The sequence below is a fragment of the Miscanthus floridulus genome, chromosome 9, assembly GCF_019320115.1.
Source record: "Miscanthus floridulus cultivar M001 chromosome 9, ASM1932011v1, whole genome shotgun sequence".
Classification (NCBI taxonomy): Eukaryota; Viridiplantae; Streptophyta; class Magnoliopsida; order Poales; family Poaceae; genus Miscanthus; species Miscanthus floridulus.
The window spans coordinates 22,575,751-22,603,017 of record NC_089588.1 but is presented as its reverse complement, the minus strand read 5'-3'; the positions used below and the strand labels follow the sequence as shown (position 1 = coordinate 22,603,017).

General features: G+C 43.1%; 4 protein-coding genes across 6 annotated transcripts; 1 reads left to right on the top strand and 3 right to left on the bottom strand.

The window, feature by feature from the left end:
* The first annotated feature begins 2,907 nt into the window (after nucleotides 1-2,907).
* On the top strand, nucleotides 2,908-6,347 carry LOC136483541 (uncharacterized). Of its 3 annotated transcripts, XR_010765477.1 has the most exons (9): nucleotides 2,908-3,223; nucleotides 3,346-3,444; nucleotides 3,934-4,093; nucleotides 4,175-4,354; nucleotides 4,457-4,591; nucleotides 5,162-5,244; nucleotides 5,338-5,431; nucleotides 5,523-5,704; nucleotides 5,784-6,347. XR_010765477.1 is itself a non-coding variant. In XM_066480636.1 (8 exons), exons 1-8 carry the CDS (start codon nucleotides 2,973-2,975, stop codon nucleotides 5,607-5,609), a joined length of 1,023 nt encoding a protein of 340 aa, XP_066336733.1. In that variant the 5' UTR covers nucleotides 2,908-2,972; the 3' UTR covers nucleotides 5,610-6,347. The 3 variants fall into 3 exon arrangements, 2 of the variants coding, with proteins under 2 accessions (XP_066336733.1, XP_066336732.1); XM_066480636.1 differs by having other exon boundaries at nucleotides 4,523-4,591; nucleotides 5,523-6,347; XM_066480635.1 differs by having other exon boundaries at nucleotides 5,523-6,347.
* LOC136483540 (uncharacterized) lies at nucleotides 6,117-10,459 on the bottom strand. Its single transcript, XM_066480634.1, has 6 exons — nucleotides 10,115-10,459; nucleotides 8,981-9,323; nucleotides 8,239-8,510; nucleotides 7,490-7,689; nucleotides 6,641-7,095; nucleotides 6,117-6,493 (listed from the first exon to the last, which is right to left on the bottom strand). The coding sequence occupies exons 1-5, from the start codon at nucleotides 10,302-10,304 to the stop codon at nucleotides 6,661-6,663; spliced, it is 1,440 nt and encodes a 479-aa protein (XP_066336731.1). The 5' UTR covers nucleotides 10,305-10,459; the 3' UTR covers nucleotides 6,117-6,493; nucleotides 6,641-6,660.
* A 1,706-nt stretch (nucleotides 10,460-12,165) lies between these two features.
* On the bottom strand, nucleotides 12,166-14,678 carry LOC136481544 (uncharacterized). Its single transcript, XM_066478878.1, is given in 3 exon segments — nucleotides 12,166-13,527; nucleotides 14,298-14,609; nucleotides 14,612-14,678. Coding segments are annotated over 3 exon segments (1,398 nt in total). The 3' UTR covers nucleotides 12,166-12,508.
* A 2,746-nt stretch (nucleotides 14,679-17,424) lies between these two features.
* LOC136479456 (uncharacterized) lies at nucleotides 17,425-17,739 on the bottom strand. Its single transcript, XM_066477323.1, has one exon. The coding sequence runs from the start codon at nucleotides 17,737-17,739 to the stop codon at nucleotides 17,425-17,427; it is 315 nt and encodes a 104-aa protein (XP_066333420.1).
* Between the last annotated feature and the right edge of the window lie 9,528 nt (nucleotides 17,740-27,267).

Here is a 27,267-nt window from a genome sequence, read left to right as displayed (position 1 = left end):
GATGGCGCGCAGTTGCGGTAAGCCGGTAACGTTCGTGGCAGTATATGTGTTGTGTGGCAGCCGGCCGTACGGTCGAGCAGTGTGTACGTGGGCCCGGGTGTGTAAAGGTTAGCGGTGAACTCTTTTACTATACTTTTTTTACAGAGGTGTGCATCTGAAACCTAGAAATCAATTTGTAGCATCTAAAAATACGTGTTCTCGGGGGGGGGGGGGGGGGGGGGGGGGGGGGGGGGGGGGGGGGGGGGGGAGTTGCTGCTGAAAAAGAATACAATTTTGACTTTTTAGATTATACTTTTTTAACTAAACATACCTATATACGGACACAATTTAATCTTTCTATCTTCTACTTTTTTTTCTCGATCACGCAAAAGGTTTATACATCTTTATACTTGGTAGAGAAAAAGTTTAATACAACACGCCTTAGCGGTGTCCGTGTCAAAAGAGATTGTATATGGTTGCTCAGACCCTCACTAGTTAATATTCAAGATCCCTTTTTTCGCTTTCGTCGCCGCGAGAAATCTCTCTAAACACACGTGGAACGGAAGATGTCTATCTTCTATGTGTTTAACGGAGATGAACTATCTCCATCTAAATTTCATTATCACTGATTCAGGAGTTACAAAGCAAAAAAGGTGAAAGAGAGCACAAGCACACTAATACCAACCTTTGTGTATTTTTGTATATAGGGAATGTACAGCCTGTTCGGCTGGGGCCGAAACGATCGTATACGATCATGGATTATTACTGCTGGCTGGTTTGGTGTGAGAAAAAAAATATTGTTCTAGCTGAAAATTTACGATCGTTTACGACCAAGCGAACAGGCCGGTAATGTATCATGTATGGACATGTGGACAAAGGGTGGAGAAGAGAAAGTTGGCGGTGTGGATTCATATACGGCTATACTAGTTGAATTTTTCATGGAGAGCCAAAGATTCTCGGATTGTTATTCACACGAATACGGGTTGTAGCAAATAGTTCTGGCTGTGCTAATGATTGATTCATTGGACAAATCTCCAAATCTCTCGTGCGAGCAGGGCATGTTCAAACATGTTACAGAGTATGGTTTCAAGGCGAATTAAAACATTGTTCAATAAATCTCAGAGCAATAAACATCTATTCCATCCGTCGCAAAATATATGTCGTTTTCGTTTTCTGATAAATAACTTTGACAAAATATATATTAAAAAATATTAATATTTATGGTACATAATTAATATCATTGAAAAGATCTTTGAATCTAGTTTTTTAATAAATTTATTTAGAGATATAAATGTTATACACATTTTCTACAAATCAAGTCAAACATGCGGCACGGAAACCAAAAGTGACAGTTAATTTGGGACAGAGGGAGTAGTTGACTAACTACGCAACAAGCAGTATGTTCCATTACAACTAACAGACACATCTTTCTAGTAAATCAAAACATTGTGAAACTATTGTTTAAGGAAAGTTGTAGTTTATCAGCCTATTCGTTGGTTGGTTTCTGGACTTATAAGTCTGACTGGTGTTGGTTTGTTGTGAGAGAAAAATACTATACCATGGCTGATAAGCTCTGCCTGAAACCCACATGTGAACAGGGCCTATATCACATTTTGGGTTATGGGCGACAACAGCTCAGAATTGGAGGGGAAAATATTCAGCTAGCAACGGTGGATCTATTTTGGCCAAGTGAGTGGTGGAGACGCCTAATCCTCACCGGCAGCGGCATCATTTTCTCGTCCCCTGCTCGATCGGATCCTTCAAGCTTTGCGCTTGACCTTCCCTTCACGTGCAGCAACTGACAGTAACTTATGCGGAGAAAAAATACCAAATACTTCAGAAGGAGAATCTATTTTTCCGATGAATAGTAGAGGAGTCGTAGCGGCTTTTGAGCCCGAAGTCAGGACTGCGAAAAAATGCTCCTCCTTAAGTGGTCCCGCTCAGTTCCTGTGAAAATCAATGCGTTCGAAACAGGCCATAAGATTTGGTGCTCTCTGTTTTCATGTAACGAAAATTACTGGATAATTGACGGGCTCTATGTTGCTGCAGCACATGTATGCACACGTATGCGATTCAAGCTCCTAGAACGAATACTCTGCAGCAGCTGTAGGCTGCAGCACACGGCCCAAGTCATACTTTAGGGCGCGTTTAATTCTGACGGGATTCGGCATTTGCACAGTGTTTGATGTGACGGCAAACAATGTAGCAATTTTGTTTGTATTTATGAATTATTGTCCAAACATTGACTAATTAGGCTCAAAAGATTCGTCTCGCAAAGTTTAACCAAACTGTGCAATTAGTTTTTGATTTCATCTACATTTAGTAGTTCATACATGTATCACAAATTTGATGAACCTTCTTTTTACATAGCGACAAAGTTGAGAGTTTGGTGAAAACTAAACATGCGAGAATCTATCGTAGCGGCTTTTGAGCCAGAAGTCAGGACTGCAAAAAAAAATGCTCCTCCTTAAGTGCTCCTCGGGTGGTGGGCGATGACGGGTGCAAAACTGGCTCTTGTAGTTTCCTTCCCAACGCAGCCTGTCTCGTTCTCGTCTCGTCCCATCCATATAGGCCCACGGTGGCCAGGTTCATCGCAAATGTTACCATATCCATCCATCCAAGTGTTAGAAAAAAGCCGTTTGATCGCCAATTGTCTAGCATCCTTGCAGAAATGGAAGGAAATCTCGGTCCTCGGGAGCCTGACTGAGGGGCTGATTTTGTATATGTCAGGCTAAGTGCTGCCATAGCTCCCAGTTTGCGTGGATGCGGGAACCAATGCCCTGTTTGGAACGCTGTTTGTGCGTTTTTAACGTGAAAAATAAACTGACTCTTGTGAAATTCCCGCTCAGTTCCAGTGAAATTCAATTACTGGATAATTGGCGGGCTTGGCAGCGATGTGTTCCTGTCTATGCCACTCCAGGGCCCACTTATTTTGCACCTAGCAAGCCCAAACCCCGACCCGAGTCGACCGCCGGGCCGAAACCGAGCCACCAATGCTCCGCCGCCGACCGCGCCTCCCCGCAGCCCCCTCGCCGCCGTCGGCCGTGCTCCGGCGAGCCTTCTGCTCGGAAGCCGCCCTCGAGGCCATCCGCTCGCACTCCGACCTGGCGGGCCCCGCCAGCCTCGCGCTCTACAACTACCCCACCTTCGCTGGCGCCTATGCCGCGCTCGCCGCCCACCTCTTCCACCAACGCGTCCGCCGCCGCCTCCTCGTCCTCCCCTTCTCCTCCGTCGTACCCTTCAGGTTGGTCCCGGCTCGTAGCTCGCCATTTCGCATTTCACTGGCTCCTAGCAACTGTTGTAATCCGCGTGTGCGATTGTTTCTGTCATGACGGCTTTTGTTGATGAAATGGACTGATGGATTAGAGCCGAAGACTTCAATTATGCGGGGTTCCAGACGTGCTATCTCTTGGACTTCATTGGGCCCAAGAAGTTTGCTTTCGAGCTCGCCCGATTCGTCCCCAGGTGCGTTTCTGAAGAGAATGAGTTACAGTAAAAATGGATCACTGGATGATGCTTTTTGAATTGAGTAGTCGATGGAACACTGATAGCTAGTTAATTACTACTGCCGACAATGTTCAAAAGATGATTTGGAATATTGCTAATTAATTAGTTAAAGTTTACTGGTGCGAACAATGTTAAAAAAGAAGTTGCTTTTGTATGGAAGAATCAAAAGAAAGGAACATATCTACTGTTAGCTTACAAGCTTTGCATAGTGATGAATTGATGATAGCAATTTATGAAGTAAGCTGTCTACAATCTTACAACACTTGTAGTTGCTAATGACTCCATATGGCTCATACTCATGTACAAAGTATAATTGTCCAATGGTTACACATCCCTTACTTTTTGGCTGATGTATTTGTTTCATTACAACAAATACTATGTTGTCAGATCTTGTTTAAGCGCGACATGGTAGAGGGGTATAACCTCATGACATGCTGATTGATGCAGTGTGATAGCATTTGATCACCGGCAAAGTACGCTAGCAAGAATCCCCATGTTGGGTCAGTGCCCAAGCAATGTGGAGCTTCATATTGACATGTCAAAAGGCAGTGCCCGATCTGTATTTGATTATTTCTCTAAGGAGCTAGCAGGAACAAAATCTGATTCTGTGAGTAGAGAAAAAAGCTTCATTTATGTTCATTATCTTGTATGATTAGAAGAAAAATGAGGATGTTCTGTTTCCACACAGAGAACGTGTGAAAACTTGTTGGACCAAGAAGATGAGGAGCGAGTTTCAAATGTTCTTGAATACATAGAGGATGCAGACTTGCGACGGTATCAGCTGCCTAACACCAAGGAATTTCAAACAGCACTTAGGGATGAACGCGCAAAGTTGAACTGTGTCACAAATCCTCATGTTTTTGGACAGGTTTAGCACTAACTTCTGCCATCAAGCTTGTTGTTTGTCAGACCCTGATCTTTTGCCATGACATGGTCAATGATTGCATTGTTGTATTGGTACCCCACACAGCTACTACAACTTGATGTTGGCGATCTGCTTACTAGGGATAAGTCACATGCTCATGAACGCCTGCAGGCGGCAGGAGAGTTCATACAGAAGCCTTTCAGGATTCAGCTTGGAAGAGGGTCGTATGGTGAATGCTTGGTATGTGAACAACACGCTGTTGCATTTTATACTGATTTCATCACTTGTGTTTGCCTACCTTCGATAGCTTCATGCTGCATAACGTACGCAGCACAGCTCTTTTGATTACTGAAGGCAAAACTGCATTGCTTTAGCAAAGGCAGGTACTTCTTGCATCCATGAGTGCTCTTGCTTTAGTGATACTATATGCTACTAGCTAGTGGAGATAGGCATGTTTTGTGCAAATTTGAATGCTTGTGCTTAGCCTTATGGTATCGATACCTTCTTCCACGCTCCAAGAGCACAGTATAAGATTTTATGTTGTAGTAGCTCATGTGTGGGGCCAGTTTTTTGAACTGGACTTTTGATGCAAATTGACGGAATGGTTTTATGCTTATTTTTAACCACATGTGTTCTTGGATTGTTGTGTACCTGACCTTGAACTTGGCTGGATGCTTGAGTATGACCAGCTCTAGAGACTGGCTCTATATGGCCTATATAATGTTATTTTTGGGGAAAATATTATACAATTAGCTTTAAAAATGTCTCATTTGCTGTACTAAATGTTTTTTTCCTTTTTCATACTATAAGGCAATCAGAGCAGATGGACACAAAGAATTGAGCCATGAAATAGGTTTGGAGCTAAGTCAGAGGAGTGCTGCTGCTGGATTAAGGTTTGAGCTCTATTCAGGCTTAACAGAACACATCCATGCCTATTTTGTGTTGCTTTGGTAATTTATTGAAGAACATTTCCCTTTTCATCAAAGGCCGATTGGAGCAGTTGTCTTCATGCAACGGGGTGTCCTAAAGGTTTGCTTGAGGACTACTGACAGTACAGTTAATACATCAGAGGTTGCAAAGGTATGCCACCGTTGTAATTATATTCTTCAAATCTGCGTGGCCTTATAGTTGGATTTGATTGTACATCTCTTGCTGCATTGTATAAATGTAGGCATATGGTGGAGGTGGAAAACAAAGTTCGAGTTCATTCACTCTAAGAATGGATGAGTTCAACATCTGGACTTCGGTGAACTCATGAATTGAACTGAAAGTCGAATAGTGTTCATACTGCAGGAACAGGCACCCAGCTCAGCTGGACATGGATGTCCTCAGTGGTGAAGATGTGAAAATGAGGTTATATTTTGGTGCTCCAGTATGAGAGCAAGAAAAGCAAAAGCTAAGACTAACCTGGCATGTTGCTATGAGCTTACAGGAGAACAATCTCTTCAATAGGAATGACTGGAGAACAATTTGGAGGTATAATGCTTATGGTTGAAGCTTTTCAAGAGAAGACATGATGCGTTTGAATGAAATGTACTTGAGAAGTCATCTCAAGAGTGCATTTTTTGTTCCTTCCAATCTTTCTGCAGTAGACATATGTGCTTTAGTTTTACAGAGATGATAAGGGGACAGAAGATTTGTCATACACCAAGGGGCCAATTATAGCTTACACTTATGTAGCTCAGCTTGGATATAACTTGGTTTTTATCCAAATTAAGACGTTGCTCAGCAGGTGACGGAAATTGTTGCTTCAACGAGGACGAAATATCAAGCTCCAGCGGCAGAATGGATATGCTTCTATTAGAACAATTACAAGATACATACAGGGGGGGCTGACAAACTGTAATCCACAAATTGTAATCCTGCTCCTTAATAATACATAGATCTTGCTCTGGGGTTAAAAAAATTGCATCTCCAATTGTTCCTCATTAGAACATCTATGTAACACAACCACAAAATGTTTAGCTTTACGAGCTTTGCGGTGTTCAGACAAGAACATCTCACTGCGTTAACATCTATCCGTGCTCGGGAAGCACTAATGAATCAAATCCCACGATACGCCCGACCCTCTTCTCTGACCCTTTCCTGGCTCCTTCCAGTGTGTCAGACTGTCAGGATGGCGTCATGGCCTTAGGACTTGAGCTAGGCAGCATACGAAGGCATCACGACAATTAGTTTGCTGCATTTGAGGAGCACAGCAACAGAAACAGCGAAGCAAAACCATAGTGATTGCTGATGCAGCCATTTGAAGTTTGAACTGAGGAAGATGACAGTGTCCAGGGAGCTGACCTTGGAATCAAGCAACACATTCACCCTCTGGCTCTCTTGAGAAGATACCTGAGAGAGAAGAACCCTAGAACAAAGGTTTGCCAAAACCACCCTGTAGCATTCCTTGGATCAACCTTTTTGGCCAAGAACCAGGCATACACAGCTTCACCAAGATGAAATGCAACTGCTGTCACAAAGACCAACCGGATCACCAGCATTGATCCAAACACAAACAAATGGATGTCAAACACCCATTTCAACGGGCCAACTGGTGGAAGATAAGCAGAAGAAAATACAGCCAGCATCCCAATTATTACAGCCAACCAAGTAAATATGGTCGGGCCATCCAGTTCCATTCTCTTCCGCTCCTGCCAATATGAAATAGTTGCAGCCAAGCCTTCCCGGGGGCTCACCATAGGTACATAGCCAAGTTCTTGTCTAGCTTTCAAGAACGAAAAGTAGTGTGTAACACCAACCTGTCACAATCAGCAAGCAAAATCAGATGTATTATTTACATGGCATTATTGCACTTGCATCTTACCATTACATTCATATTTAAGGCCTCGTTTAGCTGGCGAAATTTTTGGCGAAATGGTACTGTAGCACTTTCGTTGTTATTTGACAATTAGTGTCCAATCATAGTCTAATTAGGCTTAAAAGATTCGTCTCGTGAATTTCGTCTAAACTGTGTAATTAGTTTTATTTTTTATTTATATTTAATGCTTCATGCATGCGTCCAAAGATTCGATGTGACGGAGAATCTTGAAAATTTTTGCAAAATGAAGTGCAACTAAACAGGCACTAACTATACTGGGTTAGGTAAACTGGCAACACAAAAAAGACCAAATTGAACATGACAAAGAGGCTGACCTTATACACTTCAGCAGGAAGAATTAGAGGCTGCGAAATCCATTTACTATCAAGCCATGGATAGAACATAGTAGATATGAATAAAAATATTCTTGAAATGGCAAGGGCGACAGAGGTATCCAGCGTCAGTTGAGGAGCAGCATAACCCAAACTTTGAAATAGGGGGCTGATGATAAATTCAAAAGTATTGCATGGTGATCCTGTGAAACAGTCATAGCTCAATAAGGAAATGTATAATTGCATATATAATCACTGTGCTCTATATCAGACATTTCAAGACAACAATTTTTCATGGGATACTTCCCTTAAGTAAGGAGAAAAAGTCCAAATGGTAGGCTTGTTCAAAGGTTCAGTATTCAGTTGTGAAAACATAAGTTGTAGAACATTGTGTACTTGTATTGCAAACAATTCTGTTATTCAAGTAATGGAATCCTGGGTTACCTCATTATGGAAAAAGTGAATTGTGTATAATCTTATGTTAAGTGTCAAAATTTAAACCTTTAGTGTTTAGAACGAGTGAAAAAAGGAAGTCACTATATAATTACATTTTTTGATCTATGTAGTACCACTAACAATCGCATTATTGCAGAAATTGAGAGAAGGATGTCTTCTCTACCAAGATTAGGCTTACATTTTTACAAATTCAAGTAACAAAAAGATTACAGTATGAAAAGACAGAAAAGTAAAGCACAAAGATGGCACCTCCATGAATGCCATTTAGTAACATCATAAAGGTTAACGACAATTACCATCGCAGATGAAATATGCCTGACCAGCAGCTACAGGGGTTCCCTTCCTGTCAGGAATGTCATCTAAAAGTCCCATGCTTGCCAATATCAGAGCAAGAACTAGATTATCGATATAGACCCAATCTGTCTTCACATCTGGGGCCCCAATCTTGAAGAATGCTAATCCCAACTTTGCAAGGGACAGGATTCTTGGAAGGTGACGCTCTTCACCTGGCCCATATATAGCAGCAGGGCGAATCGCACATGTATAAAGACGTGTACTTTTATCACTTCTGCAAGATTTCACCAAATCAGTAAGACAGGCTATTATCAAATGCCACTCTTGACTTACAAAATGAAATGATATGTATTTGTTGTTTAAGAAGGAGTGATTATGCATGACAACATTATGATTTTCAGAAATCTAAGGAATTGTGCAAAGAGTAACATTAGCTTAAACTATTTATTTCTAATTGTCCATTTGGATGTCAACACAATATTCAACAAAGTAAGCACAGTTGTCATATTTTTTCAATTGTGCATCAACAAAGAACATTAAAAATTACAATGATATGGAAGTACTTTGATGGTGAATCCATTAATACAAATTAACTATTTCCATGCTACAAATCTATATACATGTGTACACTTGGTATAGTTTTAAAACCTTGGCTCATGTATTCCAGGACATCTATTTTCAAAAGGAGGTAAAAGTTAGCTCACTATGTACATGGCACTGAAGCCTAGAAAAGGGTAAACTTACTTAGCTGGCCGTCCATTACTCTTCAGTACCAACTGTTCAGCAACTGATTTGCTGCGCCCATAAGCATCGACATGGTCTTCGATAGGAAAATAAGGCAGCGCCTCATTCCCATTGGCGATCGGCTTCCCTCCAAACACCACATTGTAAGTGCTTACATAAACAAGCCTTCTGACACCATGTTCATGGCAAGCGTCGAGCACGTTGCAGGTCCCGTTTATATTGACCTGATCGCATCTCCCTGCCTGCACCATCTCCTTCCCTGACATGCCGTATGAAGCAAGGTGGAAAACACAGTCCACTCCGCGGAAAGCCCTCCCCACTTCATCCTTGTTTCTAATGTCCCCTGTGAAACAAGGGACTTATTAAGTACTCCCTCCATACTGGTAATTCAAGTCGTTTTAGACAGCGACACGGTCTCCAAAGCATAACTTTGACTTCTTATTTTTATAAAACTATTTATTGGAAAGTGATATATGTATATTTTTATGAAGTACTTTTCAAGACAAGTCTATTCATATGGTTTTCACATTTCCAAACTCAACAACTTAAAAGATTATTTAAATTCCCCATGTTTGACCCAAGCCTTGTCCAAAAGGACTTGAATTACCAGTATGGAGAGAGTAACTGATGATTCATTCCACAAACCATATTGGCCACTCAACAGTCAACAATAGTTGCTCAAAACAGTGAGTAATCAGTTCCATCAAACACAGATAATGTGAAGCTAACTGGGTGATTGCCGGCAAGACATGGTGGTTGGTATTGGTAGTGCCACTGTAACTATGTCCAGAAACAACTGTGCAAGAGCCTACCAACTTAGATTGATACACAGAGATTAAGCAAGTTGTACGGTCACAGTAATCTGAATCTCCCAGGAGTGGACACGCTTATTCGCATTTTGATTCAGAAGCCGAACTACAACATCCAGGGAATAATAGCACTCTAAAGGGTCTTGTACGACCAATCCAATTCTGCGACTGGTGACTCAGTAATAAACTAATAATTAATAAACCACACGAAGTAAAGCCTTTCTTCCACAGCGACAGCAAAGTAAAACCGTGGTGACTGACTGGTGACGCCGCAGGCCCGCAGCGATCTGAACGGAAGACGGCGAGAACGGGGGAGGGGGCTGACCTTGGATGAGGCGGACGCCGGCGTCGAGGAGCTGCGGGGACCAGGCGGAGACGGCGCGGAGGTCGAGGGAGCGGACCTCGCGGGCGCCGCGGCGGAGCAGCTCGAGGCAGAGGGCGGCGCCGACGAAGCCCTGCCCGCCCGTCACCGCGAACGGCAGTCCCTCGATCCCCTCGTTCGCGCTCAGATGCATCCTCCCGGCTCCGGATCCCTCTCCCTCTCTGTCTCGGCTGGGGCGCGGGCGGAGAAAACAGAGCCCGGGAGTACAAGTACAGGTCGCCGCCACCGGCAACCGACGAGCGACGACGACTTGTTGCCGGTGGTACAGTCGAGTGACTGAGTGAGGCCAACAGTCCAACAAGTCTGTTGACGCTTTGACTCTGCAATAATGTACTCCATTGGCTCAATGTCTCAGTCCTTTTTTTTTTGGAACAGAAACATGCAGCATTGTTTAAACGCTCATTGACAGAAGAAAACAAAGTGACATAAAGTACTACTGATAATTCACTGAAACATGATTTAAGCTCACAGCCGAAACACCAAGTGCTCCTGCTCAAAACAAATCCTCCTCCTTGCTAATCCCTTCGCCCACGAAAGAATACAATTATGAAAACGTGCCGGTTAAACTAGCTCGACTTTGACCAAGTTTGTAGTAAATAGTATTAGTATTAATGTCTCTAAATACATTTATTATAAAAATATATTATATAACTAATCTAATGATACTAATTTTGTTTTATGAGTGTTAATACTTTTTTATATAATTTTAGTTAAAGTTTAAACTCTTTGACTCCTTAAAATATAAGAATTACACTCTTTTATGGATGGAAGGAGTACTTACAAGATCCTCTTAGCCAAAAAACCATCTGTCGTTTGTAGCTTCATCCATTTAATCTCTGCTATTGGCTATTGCAGATGTCTGCAGGCAAGGTCCTTACACCCTTGGCAATTGGCAGGCAAACGTGCTTCAACCTTGGCCCCATTTTCATTGTTCTTTCAGCAACACGGCAGAGGACAAAGGCATCCTTACATATCATTTCATCATCTAGTTCGCTTGAATTTGTTTGGTTATAAGCTGTACTTTTTCAGCCAACGAATAATATTTTTCTCTAACACTAAATCAACCAACAGCACTTTTAGTCATGGTTTATCAGCCAAACCAATCCAAACGAACACATGGAGGCCGGCCAAATCCGAAGTCTTCTTTGTTCCTGACTACAGTTCGCTTGTTCAACTCTATGGCTCGGTCGTTCACAGTTGGTTTCCAGTAACCAGCGAGTGCTGCCCTGTTTGAAATGCCACTTGTCCTTGATTGGAAGTTTCCTGTCAGTGTCAATCACAAAGAGAAAGGAGCTGACAGAATTCTACCATGATTCTGACTTCTCATGTACTGATTAACAGCGATATATGCTAAAACTTAGCTGAATTGACTAAAAAAACACTGTTATGGCTGGCTAAATTGTTGCGAGAGAAAAACACTGTTCCGGCTAAAAAACACAAGCTGAATAATACGGATTATAAGGTAAGCCGAACGGAGCTGTAGCCTAGCTTAGATATCATCGGACCAGTGATTTAGCTGGTTATAACTTCTTTTTTTCTCGAACTTACCATGAGGTACGTATTTTATTAAGAGGAGGCAGAGTTTGTTAAAAAACAAAGGCGGTAATCCAAGGGTTACCACGCACACACACAATAAACGCCCGAAGTAAAGGTTCTAGACTATGGAAATACAAGATCTGGCGACGCTGGTAGCAACAACCGCAAGTGCCTGAACCCAGCCATGTCCCAGACTCTGCACTCCTCCGCAATGCTCTGAATGAACTCTGCCGACTGTTGAAGGTCCTCTCATTTCTTTCTTTAGCTGGTTATAACTTGATTGCTATCCAAATTTAAACCTTTTCTCAATAAGTGAGGGCATTGTGCAATGAAAATGGTTACCAATTCTGCTTTTGGTGTAAAAAAATAGCTGCATCTCCAAATAGTTCCACATTACGGAACATCTATGTATATGTAATAGAAGAACCACAAAATATAGATGGATTTTCAGGCACCAACAAAATTTCTGATCAGATGAGAACATCTCGCTGCATTAGCATCTATCCTTGTGAAAACAAGGTTTAACGTACGCTGAGTAATGAATATAATCCTCTTTTCCTGGCGTACATTAAACCTTGCTTAACATACGTAAAAAATGAATACAATCCTCTTCCTCACCAAAAAAAAAAAAAGAGAAAAAAAACAATGCTCTTCACATACCAGTTCTTCCTTATACTAAGCATATTCAGATCAGATGAACACTCATCTTATTCCTATGCTGCGCTCATTACACCTCTGAACAGCTATTCTACATATCTATTCTACTTATTCATTAATGCTTTAGAAGAGATTCCGTCAGACCTAAGCCTTTTGGCCATTCCATAAAGATGATATGCGTTCAAAGAACCCCCTTTTGTTGCTGACATTACCTTGGCCCCCTGACGAGGAAGGAGCATCAACAGCATTCACCTTATCAGCTTCCATCGAGCTGACTTGTCGTTCTGTTTGCATAACAGGATCAACAGCCACATCATTCCTTTGGTCTACAACATCCCCAGCCCAAGTAACATCAGCTTCCACATGATTGGAAGGTGGCTCCAGCCGTTGAGTAAATCCAGGAGCCTTCCTGTGGTCTCTAGATGACTGATCTGATGGGGATGATGGGACTTCCGCTTCAAGAGTTCTCTTTTCTGTACATGATGATGGCTCCTCACTTTCACCTTCCTTGTGGCATTCTTCTTGAATGCTACTTCGATCAGAATCCCATCTCTTGAAAACCCCAACCACAGCAGAACCTCTATCACCTGGTAGAGGATCTAGAAATTTTACAACATCAGGCATGGCTAGGAGAAGGGCAGAGAAATTTTTGAAGCCAAATGCACTTGCATCAATAGAAACATTAATCCTTTTAAGCTCTTTTCTTAGTTCTGAAACACTGATCCCTTGAGGATAAAAGCGCAGCACTCTCCTAATTCCAACCACGGCAGATTTGGGAACCTTAGGTTCCTTGTCCTTGGTTTTCCTTGGTAAAGCCATGGGATTCTTTGGTTTCAGGAGAAAGTCACAACCAGGTTCACTGTATCGACCATACCAAGAAGAGGATAAACCATCAGGTGGATGATTTAAATATTTGGGTTTGAGATCCACCCCTTTAGCTAGATCCTCCCATGGCCACAGATATGTTGCTGCACTGCGTAACATCTTGGAGCCAGAATCAGGGCAAGAAAGCAATACGTTATAATTGCTCATCCGAAGACGATGCAGGATGTTTGCAAAGTCTTTATCCCCGGATAGAAGGAAGAAATGAGATGGGGGAGGGTTCTGAGCAATCCAAGAGATAAGATCAGACATGAATGATCGGTCGCAACCATCCTTTCCACCTAAAAAACAAAACTGTATTGTTAGTATGATCAGACAACATTGCAAAGTTGAAATCAAAATTCAAAAAACAAAGTAAAAGGGTGTTATTCCATGGCAAGTTGGCAACAAATTTAAAAATTTAAGTGTATCAACTATCTCCAGAAATGGTAAAGAATTTAACAGATGAATTGAATTGATGTTTATGGAGTCCTATTTAACTTGAAATGGCTACAGCAGGACCAAAGTAATAAGTCACTAATGATATTCACATCCTAATATTTGATAATCACGAATAAGGTTAGCTGAAGGCAAACTGCTTCCTTACACTAGTGACACTTATGTGCTAGTCTTTGCACTGCTCCCTTGAGCTACTATACAAACATTGGCTCAACACCCAAATGAACAAACCTTAGAGAGAAGTAGAATTGAATATCAATCCACATTCCAAGAAGGTCACATACTTCTTACAGCAAGTTTAAGAGTAGTCTGAACACTAATCTGAACCAAGCCCCCTCTTATTCAGATAAATTGTGCCAATATCTACTGAATATCGAAAATATTCCTCATGATTCCAAGATCGCATCCGATATTCGAGTACTGTTTGAACCATAGATGTTGTAAACTTGTTGCGGTCCTAAAACTACATATAATATAATCTAATCAACCAGAAGCAACAAACCGACCAATCGTTTCTCACTCCAGTGATATTCGGAGTCTACAGCGAAAATTGCTATGGGACAAAGCGAGGAAATGGGGGAGAGTAGTGGCGGGAGTAGACTGAGGACGCAACTGGAAGGGACGTGCGACAAGGCGACGCCGGTGTCGGCGAGCGCCTCCTGCTCGGCGGGCGGGATGCAGCCGACGTCGCCGAAGGCGGTGATCTCGACGGGCCCGCGGATGCCGGCGCGCCGCAGCGCCTCCGTGACGCGCGGGGCGAGGTGGCGCGGGCTGGCGCCGCGAGGGAGGCGGCACATCTGGAAGTCCCACCACACCGTCACCTTCACCGCCTTGGACTCCTCCCACTCGTCCTCCAGCTGCTGGTGGTTGTAGTGGCGCTGCGCGCCGACACCGCACCCGGGAGGGGATGCGTGGGAGGTCGGCCGCGGAGGAGGGTGCCGTGGTTGGCGGGTCGTACGCAGAGGAGAAGGTGGCGGGCGCGCGAGGCGAACATGGCGGCGGCGCGAGCTCGCCGTGGCGGGGGCTTTAGCAGGCCGAAGGATAAAACCCTCGTGGGCTGAGCCTGGGCCGGACACACCATAAGATAGTGGATGCAGGATGCTGGATCGCAAGGCAGGTACTGAAGCAAGCAAACAAGTCCATTCTATCCTTAAACTATTGTTGAAGTCTCTTTTTTTTCTTCCTGTTCAAACTCTAAAATTAGACTCGTCGCAAAAAAACAAAAAAATCTAAAATTAAACATCTTATATATCCTCTAAACTCTCAAAAACATTTGAGTTATAGAAAATTCTTTATTTGACACTAGTAAAAAATTATTCTTTCTTATTTAGACACTAAAAATTTCAAACTTTTTTAGTATTTGGGATGACCCATGGTTACCGCGCGACATTACCAGGCAACCGATCACTCCAAGGGGCAGGAACCTTATCACTACGGTGGATGAGCTAATAGACCCGGGTACTGAACATTGCGATGTTCCTCTGCTAGAGCAATATTTCTGGGAGGAGGATGTTCAGACCATTCGGTCCATACCAATACACCCGGATATGGATGGCGTCGTTGGGTCACTTTGATGATAAAGGCTTATTCTCAGTCAAGTGAGCGTACAGGGTGCAGCGAGCTTGTGAAATCAGAAAGCGCCGGAGCATTGGCGTGGCTGGTACAGGAGGGAGCAATGGGGAGATAACTTTTGGAAAAAAAGCTGTGGAAACTGGACTACCCACCGAAAGTCAAGTATTTCCTGTGGAGAATGAGCCATAACACCCTTGCTGTGAAGAAGGTGTTGCAACGTAGGCCTTGTTCAGTTGGCGAAATTTTTGGCGAAATGGTACTGTAGCACTTTCGTTGTTATTTGACAATTAGTGTCCAATCATAGTCTAATTAGGCTTAAAAGATTCGTCTCGTGAATTTCGTCTAAACTGTGTAATTATTTTTATTTTTTATTTATATTTAATGCTTAATACATGTGTCTAAAGATTCGATGTGACGGGGAATTTTGAAAAATTTTGCAAAATTTTGGGAACTAAACACTACCGTAGGGTGGTGAAGATCGAAACAGTGTGCAGCATTTGCAACAGGCTCTATGACGATGGTGGGCACCTGTTCTTCAAATGCAAGGAAGTTAAAGTTGCAGGGATCAGATGCAAACTGATGGAAGCTGCTTCAGCACGAGAAGTAGTGGAGATGATACTGAGTTTGCGAGGAAAGGAGCAACTCACTATCGTCTTGCTGTAATGGATGTGGTGGGGCGAGAGGAACAAGAGAAGGGCGTGCTGTTGTCAGAAAACCGTCAGAGATGCATATGGATGAAACCACCAGAGGGAAAATTGAAGCTTAACTCTGATGGTGCGTTCAGCAAGGATAGGAAGGATGGTGGTTGGGGCTTTTGCGATCAGAGACGACCAAGGCCGAGTGATCAAGGCTGGTGCTGGTGGAGAAGATTTTTTGCTGGATGCCTTCCACGCCGAACTCCTGGCTTGCTCTGCGGGTTTGCAGGAAGCTGCTCGGATGGGGATATCTCACTTGTGCCTCGAGATTGATGCTTCCCTTGTCAAAGCAGCACTAGAATCTGATGACTATCGGCTGTCAGCGGTAGGAGGTATTATTACCGAGATGAAGCTCCTTTTAGTTACGGACTTTCCTTCATGTATTAGTGTGTAAAATGCGCATGTAATGGAGTGGCTCATGCTTTGGCCGCTTATGGATGTAAGTTTCCCAGTGGGCGAGGGTGTTCCTCATGAGTGAGGATGTGATGACCAGCGATTTGGGTGTCTTGAATGAGTAATAAAAAGCACCTTGAATCAAAAAAAAAATCAAACTTTCTTATTTGACACCAGTTTTATCTTTTGTGCCTTATTCGTTGCCAATTCCGTTTTACTTTTGGCGTTAAAACAACATGCGGGCCATGGTAGAAAGACGATAATACCTTTGAGTTATATTCGCACATAAAAAATGAGGCTGGTCTTATCCTCATGTTCCACCTGATTCAACCCATCGGGCTCTTGCCAAAATCATAGATCATCGCGTGGGGCGGCCATGGAGAACGGCGGGGCATGATGGCTGGCTTGGGGTGCTGGCTAGGTCGGGTGCACAACGGCCGGCCATGGAGCATGACAGAATGGTGGTTTGTGGGGACAACACCCGACCATGGAAGGCGGGGGCATGACAATAGTCTCGCAGCCGCAGAAAATGGTAAGTACTATATAAGATTTTTAAACTACAGAAAATATGTAAGTACGAGCAGTGCCGGTCCTAAGATTTTGAGAACCAACTCATCGCGACGGCCCAACTAACTATATATAAATCTTATAATATATATAAGCGCTAATTTTTTTTTGCAAAGCGAAAACAAATCCAGTGATATATTTTTAATTTAACATGTTTGATAATTATTGAGGAACAATATAGACTAAAACTAATATGATTACCTTAAGGAAGAATAGAACTCCATAATATCCATTGCTTCTCGTAAAAAGATGGTTCTTCGGGCGTTTCTTGATGCAAAATCATCAAGGACGGTATTGAGATCAATAGTGTCCAAGATATCCCTCTCGATGGTGCACATAGCCAATCCATTTAACATTTCTTGTGACATAGTTGATCTCAGATAGTTCTTCAACAACTTCAAGTTTGAGAAACTTCTTTCAGCTGAAGCTACAGTCACATGTACAGTTAAGAGGATTTAATAGGCAACTGAAACATTTGGATAGCAATCTGCAGCTATAACAAACTCCAGAATCTCAAGCGCTGGCTTGTCTATTAAGAGCATCTGTAGGGAACTCAAGATTCAATTCTCTCATCGGCCCCTTTTTAATCAATATATCTCTATCCTTAATATCAAGATTTCCCCAAGTTCTAGGATCAAAGATATCATGAATAGAAGCTTCTTGCACATCATCAATTGAATTTTTAGTTTGAGAGGAAGGCTGTAAATTTTCATTCTCTGTAGCATCATCAATGTCATCAACTCGTTCACTTAAATTATCATTAGATTGTTGCTGTTGTTGCCCTTGTTCTTCAATATCAAATGCATCTATAGGATTATCATCAGGCATAACACTGCTTGAAGCTGAAAAAAACTTATGTATAGCACCTTTTTTAGATTCAATAAATTGATCTTCTACTCTTTTCTGTTTTCTTTTCTGAGACCCCGACAAATGTTTCTTAGGTAACATTCTAAGTTTCAAACACTTAAATTAGAAGAAAAACACGACTATATGAGTATCGAGTACTAGAAGTCCAAAGTATTTAATTTAGATTAAAAACGATCAAGGAAAAAATACCTAGATCGTCGCCTTGCCGTCATCTGCGTCCCGTACCCGCCTATGGCCTACCCGGCAGCGTTGTACCAGACAACCACGGGACAGCCAGACAGGAGCCGCAGTGCCTATGCCGCACGCGCGGTGTCGGCAAGATGGATCACAGACGATGATTCGCATTCACCCTTCGACGGCGCGGGCGTTCGGCCATTCGCGTAGGGTCCTAGGCGTCGGGTGAGCGTTCGCGTAGATGTGTTACGCGTAGTATACCTAAAGGCTAAGGGACTGCAGTACCGAGGGCCTGTATACGTGGGGTCCTGGGATACCCCCCCCCCTCCCGTGGGCCCTAGGCCATCGCAACCCGTGCACCCATGCAGGGCCGGCACTGAGTACAAGCTATAAAAAATTCCAAACAATATCTAGAGATGTATTAGGATACACCAAATCCAAATTAAATATTTAGAGCCCGTGAAACATCTTTAGAAACTTCTAAAAATTTGGTTTGGCCCTAGAGAACTAGGAAAAATTGAGAAAAATCTAGAAATTTCTCAAAACATTCAAATATATGTATAATCATGTTTTAAAAACATTTCACTACAAAAATATAAGATGCAACTAGCATGAATGCAACAAATATTAATGTTGAATGCATCCATGTTGGATGCGTAATATGTTTTTTTTTAAAAATGTTTTCAAAACACATTTACATATCAATTATAATGTTTTGGGACTTTTTAAGATTTTTCTAGATTTGGTTTTTCATTTTCCTATAGAGTGAAATCTATTTCTTAAGCATCTAGTGATGTTTTCATGAGCTCTAAATATTTTATTTGAATTTTTTATAACGAAATCTATCTTTAGATTTTTTAATGAATTTTTTAAAGTTTATATATACTAGCAAACCTGCCAGTGGGTTGCAACGGAACATATATCTTGTATAACCGTCTGAAACATGACTTATGGCTTGAAAATTTATATAATAATGTCTGCATCATTTGTTGCAATATATATCGGGTAATCACACTCTATAGCATTGCTTGTCACGTTTTGGAATCAGACTTCATATCGAGTAGCTGTCTTAACTCGTATAAACCTGGGTCAAGAGTCTAGGTCATATACAAAGAGTATGAGATAGTTTGGAAAGTAAAAAAGTGGGAGAAGATGCGAGGGCAGCTTTTCGCGAATGTGCCCTCATAATACGTGTATTAATAGGTAGCTTAAATAGCTATAGTATAGTACAATAAGCTCTGGTGATCCTAGGATTACCAGCAAAGCCCTCACTACTACAGAATCGATTTTTAGGGGCGGCTCGTAACCATTTGTAGGGGTGGTTTGGCCAGCCGCCCCTACCGAACCGTCCTACAAATCATGCATTTGTAGGGGCGGCTCGTATTACCAGCCGCCCCTATAAACAGGTATTTGTAGGGGCGGTTCAATCTAGAACCGCCCCTACAGTATGTTTTCTCGCCAAAAAAATTCAAATTTATAATTCTAAATCGCGTTGCCGAACGTCCCGCGACCAATGTTCCGAACCGCGTTCGCGTTGCCGAACGCCCCGCGACCAACGTTCCGAACCGCGTTCAACGTTCCGAACCACATTTGCGTTGCCGAACGCCCTGCGACCGCGACTACAAGCATAAGAGTATTCTATAAACTACAATTACAAGTCCAATTCATAAAAATATATACAACCCATCATTAAATATACAAATTTCATACATGTTCTTATCAACGTCCTAGAGCTAGCCTTTCAGTCTCATGAAGGTGTTGGTACTGAGGATTTATACCTAACTCAGACTCTCGGTCATGGTAGGCGCCTCTGACGTGTACAATCTGGTCCAATATGAAGTTGCAAAGGTCGCCGACGAGCTCTAAGAGTTGGTTATCTTTCTATGGGTCTCTTTTCATTCCTTTCTCTTCTCTCCACTACAAGAGAACAAGTTTCAGTTTAGTATTTGATACCATGTATAGAGTTTTTATACTACAGGTGAAGAGGTTCAAACTTACCCTTAAGGGGTGTCTCCTGTAGGCACCGGTGTTACTCATCATAGAACATATATAGTATCCACAATGTACACTCCCAGGCCTTTACTTGGGGCACTGTGTGTTTTGCATATGAAAATGTTAAGTAATGCTTTTGACAGCCATGTAACGGAGTACTGAAGAAGTAAGTTACACTTACCGCACATAGTGTTTTTATAGCCAGCAATCCTTCCTTGCTGGATCATGCCTTCCATGATGATTATTGACATAGAACCTAAATACCATGTTCGAATTATTTTAGCAAATACAACTTGTTAGTATCAAAAGTGAACGTTACAAGTATGTATATAAACATATAAGCTAATGAGGATTGTCGATATGTATACGTCTTGAGAATCTATATGAAGTCTTTGTATGTCACCGTGTCCCTATCTAATGAATCAAAGACCCATGCCATGCTCCTCCTGACATCGACGGCTATACAAATCCAGTGGTTGCTGCATGAATTTAATCATAGAACTAGATAAGCTCTTTTTGCATCGAATAAAATATATCGAACAAAGCTTTAAGTATAGAGTTGAACTTACTCGAAGTTGTATGGTAGCCATATAGTAGAGTGTTGTTGGAGATTTTTGAAAGCCATGGCAATGTATGCCGCAACCTTAAGGGACTCTTCCCTTAGTTTCGCTGTACGGATGCGCTCTTTCTCCCGAAGAGTCTTTGCAGCAGCTAGTTCTTTGGCATCCAGTGTCCACCGTTTAGGCTAATTAAAATTTGTTTGGGCTATAGCTTGAGGGTCTACATACCCGGCTTTCACACTTGGCATTTGTTTGACAATGTGCATTTGTATTCTACAAATCACGGCGTGGGTTAGTTACAACAAAATTCAAAGATTACATTCATATCATATCGGGAGGACAAGGACTTACATGCACCACGTGCGAATTAGATTCATCTCTATTTCTCCCAGGTGAAAGCATGTGTGCATGTCATTGAAGTCAAAGACAATTTTCCCGGCTGGGCTTCCAAATATGCCGGTGGGGAAGCATGCTTGTATGATATCTATGCTCGTTGGGAGAACACGCAAGTACCAATCATGGAACCTTCTCATTCCAAGTGGTAGGCGCTGGATGTCCCGGTTTGGTAGGAAGGGCTTGCCTCTTTTCATATGTTTTCGGGTAATCCTTTGACCATTCGATGGCATCAACATTTGGATACTGCTTTGCAATTTGGTGGAGTTTGCTAGTGACGGCCTCCTCAGAACCCCATGATGGAACTTTTTTAACTTGGGTTCTCAGGCTTGAATTGGTCATGAGAATACCACTTGGACACCGACGAGACGTCTTTGATCAGAACATAAACTGGCCTTATGTTGATTGGAATCTTCTTTCGAAGTTCCCATTCAGGCATGTCCTCATCTTCTTGTGCATCACCTTCTTCAGGAGGCACTCGTTGTTCATGTATCGGTTGTGCTTGTTGAGAAGACTATGGCATCTCATCATGCACTTGCTCGGTATGAGCTGGAGAAGGTTGTGGCATCTCATTAGGCATATGCTCGCTAGGAGGCGAGAAAGAATGTGGCATCTCAGGAATGTGGGGGTCATGAGACGGTGAAAATATCTCCCCGACCTCAACAACTCGCTCCAAATTTGGGAGAGGAGGAGGCTGCGAAGAAGCAGTCAATATAATGTCCCATTTGTGCCAGAGGATGAACTGCCTCATAACGTCTCTGAGTAACACCAGCCCCTCGGGAGTTGCATAGTCTATCCTCCACTGCATGAACTCGGGCTTCACTGTATGCACCTCGACCCTAGTGTAGTCTGACGGTATCTTATTATTGTGGTGTAAGCCACCGGGAGGATGTGCCACACCCGTTGCCACCTCCATCACAGTGTTCTGCCGGCCGCTGAGAAACACCAAGGTGCAACTAGTTGGTTCCCGTATGCGATCGACTGGGGTTGTGGCTATAGTGGAACCTTGGCTGCTAGGAACTTTCGGAGGGCTGCCAACTAATGCCAGTTCTCCCAATGGCATCACTAATATCAATGGCTCCGTAGACAGTCCTTGCTCCTCCAGCGCCTTCGCAACTAGAGCCTTCACTTGGAGCTTAAGACTAGTCTCCCGGTCTCGGCCATGTTTCTTGTACATGTGCCTGTCCTCTTCGAATCCTTGCTTCTAGGTCGTCCTTTTCCCTAGCCCCCTGGTGCGGCCTGTGTGCTCCTTGTTTCCCAAGCCAAGGCTAAGCTTGTCCCTCTCTCTGGAAGGATTGAATGAGCCCTTCTCCTTGTCTTCAGCATATTTCAGTATCCTTGATACCGCCTCTTGGGTCTCTGGCTTATCAAACTTAAGATTACTGTCGGATGATTCTGTACTCCTCGCATATATCCAGTTCCTTGAGCGTACCTTCAAATTCGTCACATCGATATTTTCAGCAGCTGCGGCCTCTTCGTCCATCTTCCTAAACTGTTCTTCCTTGGCATAGTAGCCATCGGGGCCTAGATGATGGTGGTGTTTGTTACTCTTCTCCAGCTCAGTGTTTCGGGCACTGAGCTCCAATGCCTCAGGTGAAGTCTTTTGAGCCATGAGCTCCTCCCATTGACTAGGAGTTATTTTGTCGAACTCGTTGAAGGGAGTTAACCCCTTTTGGATATACTTCGTGTTGAGCTCCGATCTCTAACGTTGGAATGACTCTCCCATCATCCTGATAGCACTTTTTTACCAATTAATGCTTACCCTCCGGAAATCTAAAATTGAGCTTCAGCTGCCTATCCCATAGTGCATTCTTTGTGTTCTCTGGTACCTCTTTCTAGTTAGGGATTGCTGGGTTCAATTTATCTCTTACTAGGGTCCGATCGCATTACGGAATCGTCCTCTTAATTCCTTTGGCTCAAGGATCTCCCCTGCTGGCCCGACCTCCGTTATCACATAGCATGCCTTATCTGGATATATATTTCCTTTTCTATCCCCTTGTTTCCTCTTAGGCTTGGTAGTCGTGGTTGTGTCTTGAGGTTATGGAGCAGAGGCATCATGATCCGTCTCTGTGGCTGTTGCCTCTGCTCTCCTTTCCTCTACTCCGTCTTGTCCAGCGAGATGTCGCGGGCGTCGATGTTGTCTTTTTCGAGTTTCAGGAAGGACCTGTATATACAACAGGTCAAAGTGTTAGCAGAGGTAACACAACCAAAGCTTTAGCAAAATTTACAAGCTAAGACTTTTTTCCTACCTCCTCATTCGGGTCAAAATCATTGTCCAAATCTTCCTCCGTTGGCCTCCTTCTGGCTTCACGTGGGAAAGGATCCTTAGGACTTTCATATCCCTCTTCTAAGTCATCATCATCATCATCCTCTTCTTCTTCGCCTTCAGCTGCCTCTCCTACTCTTTCTTCTGCTCCCCCTTCCTCCTCGTCACACTGCTCCTGAGTAAGCATCACTTCTAAATCCTTTTCTAACTCGTTATTGAACTGCTCCTGAGTTAGCTGGTCCTCTAGTGCTTGCTCCTCATCGGTTGGGTGCTCATCATGCTCGGGGCATCGGGCTGCACTGTCTGGTGTCCGCGACATTATTTCACGCTTTGTTCTAATAGATGCAAGAAAGTGTGCTTTAGGTACGCGAGAAGGTATAAGAAATCAAAAAGGACTATAAACCAAAGTAGTCCTATAAAACAACAATATATATAAAAAAAGAGTAGTAGCAGTGGTAGAGGCCTCAGAAACATGTCAATCATCATCTGATCTTGAACTTGGAGCATCAAGGCATCATAACAGAGAAGAGAGGAGAAGGTAATGTAGGGGCGGCTGCTAATGATGCCAAGTTCCTCACAAGTTCTTGATCATCAGCTCATATTCCATATAATGTATGGACTTGGACAATTTCATCATCAGCAAAACAAAGGAGAGGAGAGGAGAGGAGAGGGGAGATTTGGCAAAAAAACCAACAGCTGCTTAGCAAACATAGTGCAACAGCTGATGGCAAAAGACAGGACAATAAGTCTTGGGCGAGTCCTAGGAGATTTGGCAAAAAAAAAAGCAACAGCAGCCAACAGTTAGTAGCTAGAAGTAGCAAGTAGTAGTAGTAAGTAGTTAAGTAGAGTAAGTGTAGCAGTAGAGTGGTAGTAGTAGAGTAAGAGCAGCAGCCACTTAGGAGTAGCAATTAGTAAGAGGAGTAGTAGGAGTAGTAAGAGGAGTAGTAGTAGGAGTAGTAAGAGGAGTAGGAGGAGGAGGAGGAGTAGGAGTAGTGGTAGTAGTGGTAGTAGTAGTAGCAGCAGCAGTAGCAGCAGCCACTACACACCAGTAGTATATAAGCAAAAAAATAGAGAAGGAGTGGTAGTAGTACAGTAAGAGCAGCGGCCACTTAGGAGTAGCAAGTAGTAGTAGTAAGTAGAAAGTAGTTGAGTAGAGTAAGTGTAGCAGTAGAGTGGTAGTAGTAGAGTAAGAGCAACAACCACTTAGGAGTAGCAATTAGTAAGAAGAGTAGTAGGAGTAGTAAGAGGAGTAGTAGTAGGAGTAGTAAGAGGAGGAATAGTAGGAGTAGTAAGAGGAGGAGGAGTAGGAGTAGTGGTAGTAGTAGTAGTAGTAGTAGTAGTAGTAGTAGTAGTAGTAGTAGTAGTAGTAGTAGTAGTAGCAGCAGCAGCAGCAGCCACTACACACCAGCTTTATATAAGCAAAAAAAACAGAGAAGGAGTGGTAGTAGTAGAGTAAGAGCAGCAGCCACTTAGGAGTAGCAAGTAGTAGTAGTAAGTAGAAAGTAGTAGAGTAGAGTAAGTGTAGCAGTAGAGTGGTAGTAGTAGAGTAAGAGCAGCAGCCACTTAGGACTAGCGAGTAGTAAGAGGAGTGTAGGAGTAGTAAGAGTAGTAGTAAGAGGAGTAGTAGTAGGAGTAGTAGTAGTAGTAGTAGGAGTAGTAGTAGTGGTAAGAGTAGTAGGAGTAGTAAGAGGAGTAGTAGGAGTAGTAGTAGTAGTAGTAGTAGTGGTACGAGTAGTAGTAGTAGTAGTAGTAGTAGTAGGGAAGAAGGGACGATAGAAAATGGTTAGTACTTAGTACAGTTTCACGAGTAATGTTTCAAGAGACAGAAGTCATCACTCGCAGCACCATAGGATGTGTACGGATCCAGGAAACACAAATAATAGCCAAGAAAAATAATCATGTTATCATACATGTAACCGGTTTGTGCACCAAACAAAGTAGCTATTCTTTTAGCATATAAACAAGGCATAGCTTATGAATGAGCATCAAGCACATGTTATGACAAATTAATTGTGCAAAACAACAAAGAAGCAAGGAAGACGCTTTGAAAAAAACCAATAAAACATTTAGTGGGAACAATCAATAAGTAAACCTAGTCCAAATATATGTGAACAGGTATCTGGAGTTTGCATCTAGTAGTTTATTTAGTCTCAGGACTGAAAACATTCAACATGTGCCAATTGTAAAACATCACATGCTTCCAGTTAATCTTGTCCAATAAAGTCAGGAAGTGCACAACTAAAAAACAGCCAGCGTACGTGCAATCTTTAGTTTATACAGTTGAGATATCCAACTTATCACAAAAATCTGACCACAGTAAAGCTTCACGACCACTGATAGAGAAACACAGGTGCCAGCTCAAGTTCACTAGTAGAAGTACCAAGTTTCCTCCCAATTTCCATATATTATTTGATAACCAGCAATCCAAGTAAAAAATATGGTTTCTAATCATTGGCTAATAATTTGATTAAATGGAGATTCTTCGTTTTAGCATCCCCATTTCTCAGCTATCAGCACCAATAAATGCAGATAATGCAACACATGGACATGGTACATTATGTTCCAATACTATTGCCATCGCCTATGTTGCTTGTACCACTTTGCAAGGCAGGCAGTTGGGTTTCCAACCTAACAAAATGCAAGATAACCAATCCTAGTGCGAAGTTAACCTAACTACTCAACATACTAATTTGGAGATAATACAGTTACACAAATAGAACCAATTCCATCCTAGCTTGCATTCAAGTTGACCAAACACCAACATGTACAAATGACAAATGGAACCAACCATTAAGTTCACTAATCATTCAAGGTTACTGAAGTTTATTTATATTTGCTCTCAAATCAGCGGGTTGCTGCATGAGGCAGCCTTCCAATGCTTGTTGGTGATCTCAGATCCAAGATGAACGTGACAGTCCTCCTTAGCAAATTATAGGGTTTTTAGATCAAAGATTAAATGCCTAGAAAGACAGCAATATAATCGAGTACCAGGTTACTGAAGTTTTAGAATAGTACACAAATATTAAAAGTAACACAGGTTATATGCTCACAGGTTTAACTAACTGATCAGCAAGTAATCTGTTCAACAGTAGAGATAAAAATACTAGGCAGGTAATAAGACAATGTAGAAAATAATCAACACTACCCTTCACTGTCACGTTGTCTCACTACACCGCATTGTATCATCGAGCAATTTAATCCGTCCATGCAATTGCAATCACACCCAAGTAACACAGTACTAGCAGATTGCACAAATATAAATATCTGAACTGAAAATCGAGAGGGGCAACGGGTAACTCACAGCACGTAGATTGCACCGACCCGAGAAGCAGAGGTACACCGCGCAGCAGGGAGAACAGGAACTAGGCCACGGTTGACAGCACCAGAACAAAGCAGTACGGCACCACACAGGCGCACGTATAGCAATGGCACGCCGCCGGTCAGAACCAGCAGCACAACACCACAGCACCACCACTACCAGTACCAAGCAGTGTTTTCCTAAACACTAAATGGTAAACAGTCGGTCACCTACCGTTTAGCCATTATTCGGGCAAAACGTCCCATTAAATGGGCTAAACGGCCAATTAAACTGGATAAATGGGTGATTAAATGGAAACGGTGCACCACCATGTAGCGTTTACACGGTGTTTAAATTGGCTAAACAATCGTTTAGGCGAACAGTGGTACCAAGTCGCCGTGCCGGGCACCAGCCAGAAGAGCCGGCACCACCGCACGACCAGAGGTATGAGCCCCAAGAGAACACGTCGATCCCGGTTGGAATCGGTCAGAGCTTGGTCGGATCCCGGTTGAAGGGGGCGCGTGGGTGCGCCGCCGGCCACCGGTGGAGGTGCGCGGAGGCCGCCCGCTGGTCGAGGTGCGCGGAGGACACCCATCGGTGGAAACCCTAGGGAGGCACGCGGGTACGGGGAGGAGTAGGCGCGCGTGGAAACCCTAGGGCGGAGAGGAGCAGGCGGGAGGGGGTGCGGGTGTGGGGAGGGGGCACGGGTGCACGGAGGCCGCCCGTCGATGGAAACCCTAGGGAGGCGCGTAGGTGCAGGGAGGAGCAGGCGCGCGCGGAAACCCGAGGGCGGGGAGGAGCAGGCG

Coding starts and splice junctions, on each gene's coding strand:
- LOC136483541 (XM_066480635.1), top strand. CDS start 2,973: ATGCTCCGCCGCCGACCGCGCCTCCCCGCAGCCCCCTCGCCGCCGTCG. Junction 4,094..4,174: donor CAGGAACAAAATCTGATTCT/GTGAGTAGAGAA, acceptor GTTTCCACACAG/AGAACGTGTGAAAACTTGTT. Junction 4,592..5,161: donor GGTCGTATGGTGAATGCTTG/GTATGTGAACAA, acceptor TCATACTATAAG/GCAATCAGAGCAGATGGACA.
- LOC136483540 (XM_066480634.1), bottom strand. CDS start 10,304: ATGCATCTGAGCGCGAACGAGGGGATCGAGGGACTGCCGTTCGCGGTG. Junction 7,690..8,238: donor GGCATATTTCATCTGCGATG/GTAATTGTCGTT, acceptor ACTGTTTCACAG/GATCACCATGCAATACTTTT. Junction 7,096..7,489: donor TTCCTGCTGAAGTGTATAAG/GTCAGCCTCTTT, acceptor TGATTGTGACAG/GTTGGTGTTACACACTACTT.
- LOC136479456 (XM_066477323.1), bottom strand. CDS start 17,739: ATGCCTGATGATAATCCTATAGATGCATTTGATATTGAAGAACAAGGG.